The 18,428-nt window shown below is 36.0% G+C and overlaps 1 protein-coding gene across 1 annotated transcript; it reads right to left on the reverse strand.

Moving 5' to 3' along the window:
* Positions 1–1,786: 1,786 nt before the first annotated feature.
* Positions 1,787–11,591, reverse strand: LOC111564906 (purine nucleoside phosphorylase-like). The gene is made up of 6 exons (XM_023264772.3): positions 11,436–11,591; positions 8,469–8,638; positions 8,247–8,350; positions 6,341–6,516; positions 5,034–5,224; positions 1,787–2,758 (listed from the first exon to the last, which is right to left on the reverse strand). Exons 1-6 carry the CDS (start codon positions 11,462–11,464, stop codon positions 2,538–2,540), a joined length of 891 nt encoding a protein of 296 aa, XP_023120540.1. The 5' UTR covers positions 11,465–11,591; the 3' UTR covers positions 1,787–2,537.
* Between the last annotated feature and the right edge of the window lie 6,837 nt (positions 11,592–18,428).

The following is an 18,428-nucleotide window of genomic DNA, read 5'->3' on the forward strand; positions in this document are numbered from 1 at the left end:
ATTGTTTCTTCCAGAATTAGCAGTTTTATTAAGTTTGTGCTTTTCTCTCCACTCACCCATTCTTTTTGGCTGTAAAATGACTTCAAACTACATAATGGCAAATAACTATTTTTGGAATATTTTAGCCAGACAGGTCGGAAACAGAGACTGATTTTGAGGAAGAATAAAGGTACAGAAAGTTTCATCCTGCTAGCTGACAGGATTAGTTCCTTAGATCTGTTACATATGAAACCTTGTTGGGGTGAATCCGTGTCTTTAAGACCATCTCTGGTAAACTGAAAGTTCAAGGTAGAAATGCTCAGCCATGGCTTTTACTGCTTATTTTGATTGTTATGTCTTTTAAACTTATATTTAAAAAAAAACACCTTTTAACAAACGTCCAGATGTTACCTTGTTAACATATGGTCATGTTAACCAGGTAAAAAACTTAACTGAGGGGGTCATTAATGTCCTTTTGTCAGTTTATATTGGCTTTAATGACTCAAATTCCAAGAAATATGCAATTGATAAAATAGCAAAAACAAAAAACCCAATATGCCTCAGGCCTTCGGGGCTGTGCATACTGTTGCCCACTTTGCTCAATTTGAATTTGGCTCTATGGTACTTTTGAATAGAAACTACTAATTTGATGAGTAGAAGATAAGAATGTATTAAAACCATTGATTTTCTTCTTACAATGCAACGTTCTGCTGGGAAAATGTCGGATACTCCCTTACATTCATGTAGATGTTACTTTGACAACCTTCTGAACATTGTTGCACACACACCTTGATCACCAGAAGGATAAAGCATCCCATCAACTGCAAAAACTGCTCTGCTTCAACCCCAACTTCCCCCAGTTTGGGATTCACCGGAACAAGTCAGATCCATGCAGCCTACAAAACCTAAGCAGCAGCAGCAACAGCAAATACCACCTCCAGAGGTCTTACGTTCCTGCCCCTGCAGGTCAGAGATGTTTTAGTGGCCCATTGGGGTCCTGCGCAATACTAGGCAGGTGATTTTAATGTTGTGGCTGATCTACAATTCTACAATTTCATTTAGTAGACGCTTTTGTCCAAAGCAATATACATGCAACACAAGCAAGGATCTAGTCAGGAGAAAACAACCTGGGTAAGTTCCATAAAAACAAGTTAAAGTGTGATAATGGGAAGAGCTGGGTTTTTAGTCCTTTCTTAAAGACTGAAAGGGACTCTGCAGATCGAACAGAGTTTGGTTTCCACCACCAGGGAACCACAGAGGACAAGAGTCTAGCTATGGACCGGCCCTGTTGTGGTTGTATCAGGCACCTTTTCTTGGCCAAGCGTAGTGAGTGTGAGGGAGTGTACACCTGAATGAGAGAGTTCAGGTCGGAGAGAGCTGTTTTCATTGTAGTTTTGAATGCAAGTGGCAGAGTTTTGAATTTTATGCGGGCAGCAACTGTAAGCCAGTGAAGCAATCTGAACAGTGGGATGACGAGCTGTTTTTGGCTGGTTGAAAACCAGACATACTGCTGCATTCTGGATCATCTGCAGAGGTTTGACTGTGCATGCGGGGAGGGCTGCCAGTAAGGAATTGCAGTAGTCGATGCTTCATATTACGAGAGCCTGTACCAGGAGTTGTGCTGCACGTTCAGACAGGAATGGGCTGATCTTTCTGATGTTGTACAGGGCAAAGCAACATGACCATCAGAGCAACAGAGGCCGCATGATCTGTCTGAAAGCCAAAGATCCCACACAATCCTACAAATGAACGAACCAAAAGTAAGCAGATTCAATCTTTAACTTTGAAATGAAGCCCACAAACAACATTTTATTTTCAATTTGAGTCATTTATTATAAAAAAATCAATCCCTGTTTGTACAGTTTTTAGTAAAGTATCTCTAAAAGCACAGACACCCATTCTGTTGGTTAACACAGTGATAAGACATGGCATATCTACATGTTTGGTCGCATCATCCCTTTAAGATAATCCAGCACTTACTATATTAAAAAAGACAAATACAAACGCTACTTAAATAAATTTAGTATAAATATCTTCGAATATTTTAAAAATTCTTTGATTCTACAACAAATGATTTCCAACTTGGTCACTATTTCATGAGCGTATGAACGGTGAGTCGGTCCTGTTTAGTAAAACTGTATTCATCTTTATTAGATATCGAGGGAATGTGAGAGAACTAAAACAATAAATATTCAGATAATTTAACTTTACAATAAAATGCTGTTTCACTGAAACACAAGTCAGTTGGACACAGTACAGTACACATGCTTTAACATGGCATAATTTATGTGTACAACTCAAAGAGAATGTAAACGGAGCTGATAGAGGAATGTGTAGAAAAGTGGACCAATTTCCAGAAGGAAAAGACTTAATGTAACAGTTTGGAGGAACTTTTTAAAAACTATTTTGCTAAGAAACTACTTCATTGAGTAGGAACCCCAGCCTGGAAGTTTAAGATTCTATACCTTTTCTTTTAGCATTCTAACAAACGTGTTAAAAATATAGAGCAGGACAGCTGACCCAGGATCAGCTGCAGCAGAAGGAATGGGAAAGCATCTTCAGAAGGAGTTGTTGTTGTTGTGCTCCAGCCGAGCCACCATGGTGGACACCAGCTTCTGCAGCTGTTCGGCCCTCTGCTGGCCCGTCTCCAGGACCTCCTCGTGGTTGGCCTTCTCCTCGCTGTCATAGTCCATCACTGACTGGTTGCTGATCAGAGACATGGCGAAGCAGCGCATCCCGGCGTGGCGGGCGACGATTACTTCATGTACCGTACTCATACCTGCATAGAAGACAGAAAAGGTAAAATACCATACTGCTTTATTCACGTTAGTCGCTGTACGTTATAGTTAGAAGTTCTGGTTTGTAAAGATACATTGGTCACCTGTCATCAGATTGTATTTGATTTTGTTAATGCTGATTTAATTATTACTTTAGTCTCTTGTCAGCAATGTTACAGTGTCTATACATACATGTCTAATCAAAATATTGTTTCCCAAATCTTTATATATCAAAAACGTGTACAATAAAATAAGATTTTCTGTCATTCTGTGTCTAACTTTGGTCATTTTGTGTTACATTTTTGTCCTTTTGCATCTCTTGTGGCCATTCTATGTCTCTTTGAGGTCATTTTCGGTCAAATTCTGTCTCATTTTGTGTCACTTTTTAGTTGTTTTGCATTTATTTGATACCATTTTGTCTCTTTATGGCCCTTTTGTTTCACATTTTGGTGATTTCACATCATTCATGGCCATTCTGTGTCTCTGAGATAATTTTTTGTCATATGTGTGACATTCTGTGTCTTATTTCAGTCATTTTGTGTCCCCTTTTAGTCATTTTGTATTTAATTATTACCATTTTGTCTCCTACTGGTCATTTTATGTCACATTTTAGTCAGTCTATGTAACATTTTGGTCATTTTATGTCACATTTAGTTAATTTTGTTTCCCTTTTTTCCCCATCTTGGAAGTTAATTTTCTGTCATAGGTGTCACATTCTGTGCCTCATTTTATTCAATTTGAGTCTCATTTTGTGTCCCCTTTTAGGTGTTTTCTATTTAATTATTGCCATTATGTCTCTTTGTGGTAATGGTGTTTCACACCTTGGTTGTTTTGTGTTACATTTTAGGAGTTCTGCGTCACATTTTAGTCATTTTATTTCACATTTAGATGATTTTGTTTCACATTTTGGTGATTTTAATTATGTTGTGGTTATTCTGTGTCTCTTTAAGGTAATTTTCTGTCATGTGTCACATTCTTTACATTCTGTGTCTCATTTTAGTTGTTTTGGATTTATCTGTTGCCATTTTGTCACTTTGTGGTTGTTTTGTTTCACATTTTGTAGTCATTTTGTATCATTTTTTAGTTGTTTTATCATTATTATTATCTTCATATTCCTTCAAACCCTGGTAAACAAAACAACAATAGCAACTAGAAAAGCACTCAGAGAGATCAGATCTGTTGCTCCGTTTTTCAGTAATGTTTCACACAGACTGACAGACAGACAGATTCAGACAAACGTACGCCGATCGTCACATAACTCCGCCGTTCCTTGGCGGAGTAACAACATAAAGTGGGGAATCAATGTAAAGTATGATGATTAATTATTTAATTTGCTGGATTTGTCACAGCCTCAGTTAGGCAGGATTTACACATGCATATTGCATTGCGACTGACATGTTGCTTGATAGCGGTTGCGCCTGGCATTTAAGAGGAGTTTTTGCTTCGCTGACACCTGCACTGCTGCTGTGACAGTTGAACTGATCTCTAAGGTGTGATACACCAAATATATCCATATAATTGTGCATCCATTAATGCAGGTATCAGTCTGTGCTTATCATGTAGAATAGTGTTTTGCGTCATGCATTATTTTTCATGATAACTATTTTGTTAGTTGTCATGGTGTAATTCCTGGCTGTTAGTCATCATGCAATTAACTGAGATGATCTGAACTGATCTTTTCAGCTGGCAGGATGACTGTACACTTTGTGTTTGTGCTTTTATTTGGACTTTTGTGTTAACCTGAATGTTTGAAGTTGTTCTCTGATCCTCATTTTTTTAAAAAAACTTTTGTGTTACTCAAGGAGTTCTGATGCTTAGGGTGTGGTGATGCATCACGTCAAAGAAGGTGTTTTCAGTTAGAGTAATACAACTGTGTACATGTACAGTTGCAGGTAAAAAAAATTGTAATTTGCAAAAAAGTTTTTTTTTCATAATTAAGTTCAACATGGTAAACTTTTTAATATTCTATATTCATTACACGTAAAGGGATTATTTCAAGCCTTGTTTTTGGTTTTAATTTGGATGATTATGGCCGGATAGTTAATGAGAATCAGAAATCTAGTATCTCAAATTACTAGAATATACTCTCAACATTTGGGTGTGGCTCCTTTCCTTTACCACAAATTACTGCATCTGTGGGGCCTTTAAAATGAAGACAAGGCTCAAAATATGTTACTTAATGTGTATATGTATATGAAAGTTATCAAATTTGAAGTTTCCCTAATTTTTTTTTGAGCTGCACATGCATGTGATGGAGGTTGCAATTCAAACACTCACCGACAGCATCAGCGCCCAGCCGGTGCAGCATGCGACACTCGGCGATGGTTTCGAAGGACGGACCTCCGAGCACGCAGTAAACTCCCTCCTGCAGGAAGTCACTGAAGCCCAGCTCCAATGCCACATCATGTGCCATCTGCCGGAGCTTGCGGTCGTAGGCGTCGGACATGCAGGGGAAGCGGACGCCGAACCTGAAGGATTGGAGGTGAGTTTTGAGTCAAGCTCAGCCAATGGAAGGAATCGGCATAGTTTTTGCATAACACTGAAATACTAAAATTGCCCCCAGATGACTCATAGAACACTAAAGCAGCAAGTCCTTGAGGTTTGGTAACATGGCAGTGAGACGTGAAAAACCTCATGTGTCACCGATTGTGGTGCTTCATGCTGATAAACGGTAAACCAGCATTGCATAAGACAGTTTATTAAACATCTCACTACATGGGTGGAACATTAGTTTGGTAAAATAAATCGCTCAACGCATTCTGCACCTAATCGATTTAAACAAACACTGAATGTACTGCTATTATCCTCTGTAATGACATGTAGCTCCACTCTGAGGCGTGCAGTAATCGAGTGTCATGTAAAGCTGGTAGCCATTGGAAACAAAAGACGAGTTTGTTGACGCTGACATCAGATGCCTATTGTTGCTCCGAGGCTGAAGAGAGGCCGTTTTGTGTAGGAGACTGCAAAAATGCACATAAATTACTGGAAGAAATAAGGCGGCAGGGAAAACTTGGAACAACTGAGTCACTTGAGCAGTGTCAATGTCAACGTCGCTTACTTGCAATTTTTCAAAAAATGACTTGGTTTCTCTGATTTAATCATAAATATTCTGCAATTATGGAATCTTTGAAATAAACTATTTGTAGATTATGCTAATCCACAGCATGATTTCTAATACTGGAAACTAACATTTACGCAAAAGGATGACTTATGTGACATTTTCTGTGGCCTCTCTGCCCTACATCTAACCATCACTGATGCTCATTTTGAGAGCAAACTGAAGTGTTGCCATGGTGCACCAGAGTGAGACATGTACTGAGGGCGTGCTAATGACTAGTTTGGGCATTGTGACTAAATAAGGGATTAAAGAAAGCTGCATTAATTATAGATTTTAAAGTCGGAAAGAAAAATTCCCCTGTGAGGCTCGTTTGTTGCCCATTTGAAAGCACAAAACACAGAGTGATCCAGGACTGAATATCTCCCCTCATCACACATCCTAATTATAGTCACATATTGGGAGGGAAACTAAACTAAAACACTACTTTCAGTATCCGTTTCTGTCCCTCACTCTCTTCAGTACCTACCTGTCATCGTTGGGTCCAGCCAGCGGGTTGATTCCAGCGAATCCCGGCATGTTGATGTGGTCCTTGATGATCATGACGTCTCCGACTTTGTAGTCCTGGTTGAGGCTTCCGGCTGCGTTGGTCAGGATCATCGTCTCAACGCCCATCAGCTTGAAGACTCGCATGGGCAGCGTGATCTGGAATGCACAAGTGAATATAAAGCGCACATGCGCACCCACAATTTTAAGATTTAATAACATTGTGGATGAGCACTTTTAGTATTAGAGTTGTAACTGGGCCAGATATAAGAAACCTGACGTGAGGCAAAGACTAAATAAGTGAATAGAAATTCAAAATATGTGTTCTTTCTCAATGTTTTTGGAGCAACATGTCTTTTTCCTAATCTGTGTGTCAACTAACAACAAACAGAGCAAACAAGGATATTTCCACGATGGACAATCTGATAAAAGGAGGAGCATGTTACCTCTGCCGACTGTGTCTAGACAACGTTTGAACTGCTAAAAACATCCAGCAGATGTTCAACGTAATATTTTAAAAGGTGCACAAATCACACAACTACATGTTTTCCTAATCCCCTCTAGTCATATCTGGAACCTGAGATTTACATTTGAAACTCTTAACAGCTGTGTGTGTCGACAATTCTCTGGATTAGATGTTTTCATGAAATATACTCTCAATCAAAGAACCTGTCCTATTGAAAACTGCACAGGAAAGTCTGTGCATAACACTTTGTTACCAGGACAATATCTATGGAAACACAAGTACAAACAAATGTTAATCTACTTCTACTTTGGTGGTGGATAATGTCTTTGCAGCAAATATCGCAAAACCCACCATATAAATGTATCTGCGTGGCTTAGTGATATGAAGATTGAGATAGAAAACATTCATATCGAATGTAATATCTCCTGTAATTTGAATCATTTAAATTGAACATTTAAAGCTGGTGCAGACTACAAGGCTTCTAAAGTCTTGGAACTTCTACTGTGAGACTCACAGATTATTAGATTATTGTGGTTGCTGAGAGACAATGGTAATACTAAGTCAAGCAGAAGTAACTGTTTTTGTATCTACTCTCAGATGTACGTCACTTTGGATAAAAGCATCTGCTAAATAAAATTGTAGAATCGTGGTGTTGTCACCCTCCATCTGGTTTCCTGTTCTCTGATTGGATACAGCTCAATGACCATCTCAGGCTGATCTCAAAGGTGATTTTATTATTGTTTATTATTAAGTGCATCTTGTGGTTGGTTATGACACAAGAAAACATGTTTGAAAAATGCTGCCGTGTCTCGGAGTTGAATTAGACAACACTCTATGTGTTGTGAATGCATGTGCAGACTTGAATGCTGCCTCAGAGCTCAAGAATTTATCAGAGGCAAACTGTAAACAATGGATAAATGCAGTCGTGTAGTCTGCATTAGGCTTCACAGGTTTAAAATTTCTTTTTTGGGGGATCTAGTTAACTGGAAGAACTCCCACATTGTTTTTTGGTTTCCAACTGCTGGTAGTTGGAGTGATCGCCTCCTGTGTTTCACCAGGTACTACAGCTAATATACGGTACATTTTCTGGCATGGATGTGCTTTGTCTTCTGCCTTTGTGATTAATTTATTTTTAATCAGTTATACTATTACTGGAAATTAGCAATTAATCACTAATCTTTAACATCCCTGGTAAGTAAGTAAGTAAGTAACAGAAAAAAAGCCTGGACGTCAAACATGGTGGTTTCAAGCAGGTAATTAGTAGTGTTTTCTTTGTTGTGGACTTTGGGCTTTGTAGGTTTGCAGACATTTTCCATGCACAAGAAAAGATATATGACACTCTGAAGGAAATTAAAATCCCACAAAAGCCGGATATGGACTCTTTAAACTAAGCCTACTGGTGCAGGTGTTCATCTAGACTCACCTTCTGGACAGGGTAACCCTCGTACAGGTGGAATCTGCCCTGCATGCAAACACACGGCTTCCCTTTTAGCGTTCCAAACACCAGGCGGCCAGCATGACCGTGCACTGCAACACAAATAAAACACACACAGTTAGACAGCCAGTGCATTTAATCAAAACCTGCAACCATGCACAAACACATTTACTGCTGTGATTTTCCAAAACAGCTGCAGGCTGTGCATACCTGTGCTCCGGGGGAAGTTGGGAATGTCACTGTACTTGAAGACCTGCGGCTCCTTGAGCGTCTCGGCGAGTCCTCCCATCCCTGAACCGCACACGATTCCCACAGTGGGTCGGACCTGAGTGTTGGACATCAGCCAGTCCGCCGTGGCCCGACATTCCTCATAGCTGTCACTGAGAGAGCAAGAAAAACAAACATGAAGCAGACATGTACCAACATACACTGTAAAAAAAACATGTTGTACTTTGAACAACTTGTCCTTATTTAATAGTTTCTTTGTTTTGTTAAATTACATGGGTTACAATGGTAAAATCACACAAAAAATATCATTTTATACTAATATCTATATTAACTGTTAAAAAACAGACCAAAACTGTAATTAATGTTCACATCAAAAAATTAATCTATATTTTTAGAAATTATAATTTGTTCTACAACATTCGAACATAAAATTAAACAACTTTTACTATATTTAGATCAGCAAAAAAAATAATCATTCTTTCCCATATGTTTGCCATTATTTGAAAGACAAATTATCTATATAAAATATAAAAATTTATGTTACAGATTTTTGGCCTTTTTTTTGTAAATTACAGATATCTTTAAACATGACACTAAAAAAAGATGAATTTAAATCAGTAAAATCCCTGAAAAGTAATAACTTTTCATTTTATACTATACATGTCAGGTGTTAAACAGCAGACCAAAACTGTAAATAATGTTCATATCAAAAATCTGTATTTTCACAAATTGTAATTTGTTCTTCTAAAACATTCAAACATAAAATTACACAACTTTTACTGTATTTAGATCAACAACAACAAAAAGAATTTTCAACATATATTTGCCATTATTTGAAAGAAATTATGCATATAAAAGGACAAAATCGATTTATTTATTTTACAGATTTTCAGCTTTGTTTCTTTTTTGTTAAATTATAGATATCTAGTAAAATGACAGCAAAAAATTATTAATTAAAATCAGTAAAATCTCAGAACAATAATAAAATTTCAATTTATGCTAATATACACACTAACTGCTAAAAAACAAACCAAAACTGTAAATAATGTTCACAGTAAGAATCTGTATTTTTCTAGGTAATTGGCTCTTTGAAAAATTACATTAATTTTACTGTATTTAAATTACCAAAAATATCCTTCTTCTCCAAATATTTGCTATTATTTAAAAGACAAATTATGTACATCATTTTACAGATTTCTTTTTTTTTTGTTGTTAAATTAAAGACATGTTATAAAATAACAGCAAAAAAGCATTAATTTCCATGTTGACAGTAAAAAATAAATTTTAAAAAAGCCAAAACTATAAATAATGTTCAAATCAAAAATTATTATTTTTTAGAAAGAATAGTTTGTTCTTTTACAATGTATGACCATAAAAATGTTTACTTGATTTAAATCAGAAAAAAAATTTGCTGCCATTTCAAAGAAAAATTTTGCATTTTAAGAACATATTTTTTTAAATAACAAATACATTTTCCCTGTTCCCTGTTAAATTACAAATAATAACAAATAAAATCAGAAAAAAAGTTGTAATTTACATGTTGATCGTAAAAAATGAAAAAAACAACCAAAACGAATAATAATGTCTACATAAAAATAAAAAAATCTACATTTTCACAAATTGTAATTAGTTCTTTTACAGTGTGTGTAAAATTAAACTGTTTTATTGCATTTAAATCAGCTAAAAATGTAGTTATTTTATATATATTTGCTGTTATTTTATTTTTTAAACCATTTTATAACATGACAGTTTTCCATTGTTTTTAAGTTTTGTTTTTTTTTCCTGGCACACTTGATGCCAGCTTTTCACATTTCTTCAATTTTTATTTTACAATTTTTAAGGATGTCTTTTTTTAAAAACTGTGTACAGCCTCTTGGCAGTATGAGTGAGTAACGTTATGAAACACATGTGAGGACACCCCAACATAGCCGCTGACCTCCACTCTGTGGATTAATTCGCCCAAAAGGCATCAGATGAGTTCATCCTCTTTTTTTCTTTTTGTAAATTTTGTAAAGTTGAATCCAGTCTAATCCGATCCAAAAATCATTTTGCCCACATCGAGCCCGAGACTCTTGAAAACAAAATGAGCCCTCAGCAGCTTCCTCTGACACATTTTACCCCAGAAGCTAAGAAGCATTTCTACACTGGCGTTCAGTTCATGAAAATATATTGATACAAAAGGATCTAACTAAATTCTGAGAGTTGCACCTGAGATAAGGGAGGCAGAAGGCGATATATTTACACAAAATATTGACAATGATGCCAAAAATACACAGAAAGCAAAAAATACTGTGAGCCCTCTATTTTTTTATCCTCGTTCCTCTCAGTGCGGCTGACCCACTCTGTTCATTTTAGCGGTGATGGAAACCCTCTCTGGCCGCCAGCTGTGGCAGGTTCAGGGACACCTCACATTGAGCCACATGAGCGCAAATGAAAAAAAAAAACACAGAAGGTCTCAGTTCAGGAGCCTGACTCACCCTCCTGAGCCGCTGATAGGTCACTGGGCTGGTCTTGGCGTCACGTTTTTTGTTTATTTTTAATCATTCCGTCCCACGAATAAGCACACCGTGGGTTTTTCCGCGCCTTATTGGGTTAATAAAAGACTCCTCAGACTTATTTTAAACACACCACATTAGGCGCTTCTCAAGCTGTTTTTAATTAGGACCAGTGTAATTAAACAGGCCTCTGCCTATTTTACTCTTCGGATGTGGACACAGGAGCTGCATTCGTAAGCGTTTCATCAGAGTAACACCGCGTCCACATGTAATATGAGCAATGAAAACCCGGTAACAGCCCCAACGGCCAGCATCAGTGGAAACACACATCTGATGTTAAATTACAAGCAGAAAAAATCAAACATGTAGCGTCAGAAATCAAGTTTTAGTCTCAGACTGGTGTTTTGTTTTGTTTTTTTTAAGTTTATAATCAGAATATTACAGAAAAACTCACCCAGAGACAAACTCGGACATGGAGAGCATGATGACGAGATGCTGCAGGTTCCGTGTTTCAGTCTGTGAGCGACTATCCGGATTTCCTGACGGAGGGGCCGGTTTTAGGTTTTACCCTCCACCCCCCCATCCTTCCACCACGCTGCGGACATGTTCCCTTGCACGTCACAGCCCAGCGGAGCCTCTGATTGGTTGCAGCGCAGGCGTTGTTCGACTGCGCCTCTGACGGGCTGCTGGTAACTCCGGTGGTGCGTTCAGGAGCCTCATGAAACAAAGTGAAGCGGGAGGAGAGTGTCGGTGTGGAAATTCTGACACAATAAACACGAGGTAGCTGCAGGAGTTATGTCTGCCATAAATTGACACAAATTTAAACTGCTGAGGTTTAAGCTGACTAGCAGAGCTTTAAGAAGTAACTTTACCTGTAATTTGTCTGATTTGTGATTTGAATTATATTGAATTTCATACATTTTGATGAAAATCTGACAGCAAAGGTCCCAGAAAGCTCGAGCTAAAGATGGCAGAATACATACTGCAATGCTTACACACTGTTGAAATGGTAAAAATAAATGTAAATATCAGTCACACATTGTGAAATTTTTGTAAAAATACAGATTTTTGATGTGGACATTATTTACAGTTTTGGCCTAGTTATTATCTGTAATTTACCAAAACAGAGTAAATCTGTAAAATAGCATTTAAATGTATTTACAATTTCTCATAATTTTAAAATACACAATTTTTCTTTCAATTATCAGAAAATTTAAGTTAAAAAGAGTTAGTTTTTTTGACTGATTTAAATACAGTAAAAAAAAACCAATGTGTGTGTGTGTGTGTGTGTGTGTGTGTGTGTGTGTGTGTGTGTGTGTGTGTGTGTGTGTGTGTGTGTGTGTGTGTGTGTGTGTGGGTGGGTGGGTGGGGGTATATTCGGATCTCAAAATTAATATCCGGATAACACCGAATATTCGGATATTCAGGTCTAGCCCAAATAGTTTTATGGTAAAATATTGTAAAAGACCAAATTATCATTTATAAAAGTACATATTTTTTATGTGGACATTATGCACAAGTGTGGCCTGTTTTTTGTCCTGTTGTGGTTTTTGTTAGTGGACGTGTAAATCAATACTTTTTTATGATTTTACTAGATATTATGTCATTTCACAAAACAAGGGAAGTCAGAAAATTATGTACCATTTTTCTTAAATATACAATTTTTTCCTTTCAAATAGCAGCAAATATCTGTGAAATGATATCTATCTATCTATCTATCTATCTATGAAATTTTTAATATTACAATGCAATTGTCTAAAAAGTCTAATTTTTAAGTTATTTAAATGTACCACAGATGTAGGACATCACATAAACCAAACATATCTTAAAGAAACTATTAGGGATATTATTATTTTCCTCTAAAATGAAATCAGTTATTTTGTGTGGGAGACAGTAAGACAACAAAATGTTAGAAGTTCTTCCTTAAATACTGTCACGTTTTAAAGCCTTTGAACCAAAATCTATCATTATAGTTTGGCTAAAGCCTAGATTTGCAGCAGTTTTGTCCACATTAAGTTTTTTTTTTTTTTTTTTTTTTTTTTAGATTTAAAATACACAAAAACATCATTTAGCCATTTTGGCCGTGAAAGCCCAAGTGATCACTCAGCTGTAAGATTTCCTACAGTACATGAACGCATCAGCAGACCACACAAATCTCACAACGTGGTCCTGTTGGCTCGGGCGCTGATGCAATCCCCCAGCACTAGACACGAAAAGATAGTGCATTAAAGGTTGTCTGATAGATCTTAGATGTCTTCACTACTAAGGATTTATGAAATTTGTTCAAAATTATTTCTTAGAAAGCTTAATGGATCAGCTTCATATCAGTACTTTTGAATTAAAAAGAGGAATATTTCTAGCTCTGCTAATACTAGCACTTTAAATTTATAATAGACATGATTAATTATCAATTTGTTGTATTCACATCTGTTGCTGGAATCGTCCATTTTTGTCTCCCTGGAGGCTGCTGACTTTCACAAAAAGGAAAAATAAATGCAGCAACAAAATGTAAGGCTGCAGGTGTAGAAGCTGTAATCACACCAGGGCAAAGTGTAGCTTTTAAACATCTGGTTTTTAAATAACTTGCGGCACCATTCAAAAGTGTAGCGCACATTTGGAGTATGTTTGAGACAAAAGTACTAAAAAGCCAACAAGACTTCAAATGCAGTTATTACACTTAACATTATCAAAGTGCTGAATGGAAACTAACACAGATACTTTTAGTTTTTACTGAAATTATTATACATATACGATAAGATACAGTTTAAAGTGAAAATAAAGCATAATTTAGTGAACTCTGAGTCAAGGTAATTCTGTCAAACGACTAGCTGGGTTCACAGTTTTTTGTTGAATGTTTGTTTTCAGGCCCGATGGTGACACTAAAGGGTAATCTGATGTCTCGGCTTCATTAAAATGAAATGGTTTCATAGAGCGTAGAGGTCATCAACAGATCTGCAGTTAGCCTTTCACATAATCAGATACAGAATACTATGTGTAGAGTTGACAGGTCAGATGTTGGTCCAACTACACTGTAAAAAACAAACAACCAGTGAAGATCTGGCAGCAAGGAGCCAAGCAAAAGATGTTCAAAAACGGTTAAAAAACAGTTGACGACTGTAAGTTGGAAAACAGTGAAAATACCGAAAAATATCTGTAAAATAGTTTTTTTAAAGCTCATTTAAATACAGTAAAACTGTGTAATTTTTCCATCTCACATTGTCAAAAAAATGTAAAAATACTACAATAACTGTAATTTTTTTTTTTAAACTATTTTCCAATCCCAAATACAGAGTATTTCATGTAATGGCAACAATCAATAAATAATTATATGTTTTTCTGATTTATATACAATAAAAAAATCTGTAATTTTATGATCAAACATTGTGGAAAAACTATTTGTAAAAATACTGACTGTAATGTAGACATTATGTTATAGTCAACATGCAAATTAATACTTTTTTCACTGATTTCATTAGATATTTTCTGGAATTTTACAAAACGGGAAATCTGTAAAAAAAAAACTATTCATAAATAATTTACCATTTTTCATCCTTAATATTCATATTTTTCTTTCACATAATAGAATAGATCTGTCAAATAATTCTGTTTTTTGCTGATTTAAATACAATAAAACAAAATGTAATTTTATGATCAAAAAGATTGTGACAGAAGAAATGTTTGTAAAAATATTTATGTTAAATATATACATAATTAACAATTTTTGGTCTGTTTTTTTAAGGGTTAACATGTAACAGATTTATTTGTTCTTGCACTGTTACTAGTTATAAGCTGTAATTTATACAAACTATGAAAATGTGGAAAAGAGCAGCACATTGTTTGTAAAATTGGAGAAAAAAGTACTTTTTTTGTCTTTAGAATTGCTTATTAGAATCAAATCTATAAATAAATTAGACTTAGTGAATTATTGTCAGGAGTTATTAAAAAATATCAAGATTGATCTTCTGGAGATCATGAACATTCAGTGCAAATTTCATCAGAATGTAGCCAGCACTGTTCAAGCTCTTATCATTAATTAAAGCATCTATCTAGTGGAAATATTGACCTGATGGAAGCAAGGTTCAATACTAGTACACAGAATCATTTAGATAAATTAAACAGCAGTCTGGGCTATGTTTGCTTGAGTGGACAAAGAATGAATTTGTATTTCCAAGCATGCATTAATGTTTGTCTGATTGTAAAAAAGAAAAAAGTATCTAACACAGATGTGGTTTTTCTGTGTGTACATCTACCTCTGTGTGTGTTGTTCTATCCTGTGACAGCAGCACAGAGCGACCAGTGTTCCGGTTACCAGCAGTTACGTAACTGCTGATTTGTATTCACATAGTTGTCGGGCCTTTATCCTGACGTGCCGGACAAAAGCTGCAGCTCTCGCTCTGCAAGCAAATTAGAAAAGAGTCACCGGTGCAAGAATTTCACATTGACAACTCAGGGCAGATTCACACTATAGTTTCTTTGCAAGTTGACACATTTTTACATGTATTTCATGTGCAGGAGCTTGTTTTGATACTTTCTGACTGAGCTTCAGACTGTATTATCGCTAATAATTTATTACTGCACACACAGAATTCCAAACTAAAACTGTGCACATCTTTTAAGCTCAACATTTACCTGTAAAATGTAATTGCACTCATCACTTTGTGTTTGTACTTTCTTTGTCCTATTCACATCACAGCTCTCTGATGTATCAAACATGCTACAAACCAGCATCCATACTGCATTTCTTACAGGTTTATGTTAGTTTCTTGCATTTTTACGCCTCAAACTAACCAAATATTCACGTTTTTCGCTTTAGGTGTGTCTTCCATTGTGTCTTTGTTCATCTGTATACATGCGACGCCTTTCATGTAACTTAAGCTGCTTAACAATGAAAAAAACTGAGCCTTTTTTTTTGTGTTTGAACACCTGATCTTCTGACTAGGGGCCAACGCATTGAGCTTTGAAGCATCGTGACTGTACTGACAGTCTCCAGGGAACTTATTTTTGTCCAGATTGAAACATCCCAACAAGTTTTAAAGAGATTATAATAGACTTTGCTGCCAGCTTTCATGGTTCCCAGTGGAAGAATCATAATGACACTGATGCTTTACCTACGAGCTGGTCAAAATTTCCACTCCTGCTGCGTAAATGTATGTCTGTGAGACTTATCTAAGGGATCTAAGGGAGAACTTCAAAGAAATATTATGTTCTAGATTTTTGATGTTTTTTGGTGCAAAATAATAATAAGTTGTTTTGTTAGAAGACGAAAACAAAAATCCTCACAGCCTTTAACAGGATAATTTAGGTCAGAGGTTGCCCAGGGCGCTGCTGTCATGTCAAGTCATGCAACACACCTACCATCCTCACCGGTATCGCCCTGAACTCTTTCCAACCTCAAATGTTCTCTAACAGATGACATGGTATCAGATCTGACATGTGCTGTAGATATCTGGATCATATTTACTCTAAATGTGCTGCAAAGCATTTTGACTTGAATGAACAAGTGTCTTAGTATTTGGATATATAGCTCCATTTCTGAATGCATATTGTGCACCGAGTGAACAAAACTGAATGTTAAGTTGTGTTTTTAAGATTGAAATAGGTCCTGCTCTCATTTAGCAGTCAGAAAAACACAGATTCGCAAGTGTTTAGGCTATTGTGACATTTTGTATACGCTGCTTCTACTCCTCTCTGCATGAGTTTTCTCTGTTTTATGTCCAACTCACTGTCAAGCTCACATCACTGTGCATTTTGTAATCTGCTTCTTAGGAGGCAGCAGGACCTTTCTATTTTATTTACCAAACAGAAGACAGTAAACTGTGTAATTTTCTATCATTCTCACTCGTCGAAACTGCTGCTACTACAGAAGACCCAGGACTTGCTCTGAATAATGGTCGAACAGGCTCCTTCTGTTTTGCTCTCTGGTTCTGGAATAAACAAACTTGAAAACAAACTGCAGCTTCATGATTTTGGGGTGAGTTCAAAACTCTGATCAAAAGGTGTGTAACTGAACTCCTAAACTGGATTCTGTTTTGTGTATTGGAAGGCCTCAGTTGTTTTAATGTGCTTTGCTTTTTTCCTGTGTCAGTTCCTTAGTTGCTTGATTTTATAATCTTTTGTAAGTTTGTAATCGAGTCCGTTCTTGTCCATGTCGCCCTCAAATGAAAGGCTTTAATCTAAAAGGACTTCTAGTTAGATAAATAAAGGGTAACTAAACTCTTAAAGGATGTAAGTTGCTGCAGTAAGAGGTCGAAATGGTAATAAACTTTGCTGTTTGTAGTCATCTAGTTAAGATTAATAGAATGATTACAGTCACTCTTAATTTTTTGGATTTTAGTGAAGAATGTTTTTGTGAAACAGACTTCTTCGCTCTGTCTAATGTAGAAAAAATGTATTTATTTGTGACGTTTGATTGCTACACTTTAATCGGGCAAATAATTTGTTCCATTGTAACTCAAAAGTGGCTGTAAGTCTGCAACTAATCCCATGCCCCACATATTATAGGATGGCGTGAATATCAAACATATGACAATTTCAAATGTCATAGAGAAAGTTAAAAATTAAAACACTTTACACTGAAGTCCTCATAAATGTGCCCCAAACTTGTTTATGTAAGCCTCACTGCAATGACTTACTGTAAAAATACAGTCAAATTCAAACAGTGATGTCAAAAAACAGAAGAAACGTTTCTGGTGTCAAAACAAGAAAAACCACTAAGAGCAGGCTACTGTAAAAGACTGTAACACACTGACAGTATGAACTAAATAAATAATCATTGCACAACAGTTCACGGAGCATTTTTAAGTGTCATGATTGAATTTAGGCAGCTAAAACTGTTATTTCTAACTTTCCACTGATGCTCTCAGATAGGCCATTTTTACATCAGGTTTTATTAAGTATTTTTTCCCCCTTTGTTTTCAAAATATACATAATAAACCACAACTTGTTGTCCATTGCTGCCTTTGAATATTTTTTCTAAATTCCTTAAATGTAACTTCCCTTATTTCTTATCTTTTATTGCTTTCACTTTTCTTTTTAAAAGAAGAAAATGTAATTTACAGGCAGCTACACTTACAATTAATACTGATTACAGTGACAACATTACGTAAATACAGTATGTTATTGGAAAGTCTAGATGATAGTAATAAACAGAAAACCTCATATTCTTAATGCAGAGAACTGTAATTAATTATACAATTATCTGTCAGTAAACTACAACTGTAATGCGGTAAAATTAGAGTAATTTACTGGTGATCACAGCTGCCAGTATTTTACCAGGTACCTGTTGTAGGTGAGAATGTGACTAGCTGAACTAATTGTACAGAAATATTTCCTACAGCATTTATTTTGCAGTATTCTACACTGTAGAAAATGTCCATAGATTTTACGGTGAAAAACTGTCAAACCATGATGGTAAAAATCTGTAAACTCTAGAAACAGTCTGATACTG

Source organism: Amphiprion ocellaris, chromosome 10 (assembly GCF_022539595.1).
Source record: "Amphiprion ocellaris isolate individual 3 ecotype Okinawa chromosome 10, ASM2253959v1, whole genome shotgun sequence".
Taxonomy (NCBI): domain Eukaryota; kingdom Metazoa; phylum Chordata; class Actinopteri; family Pomacentridae; genus Amphiprion; species Amphiprion ocellaris.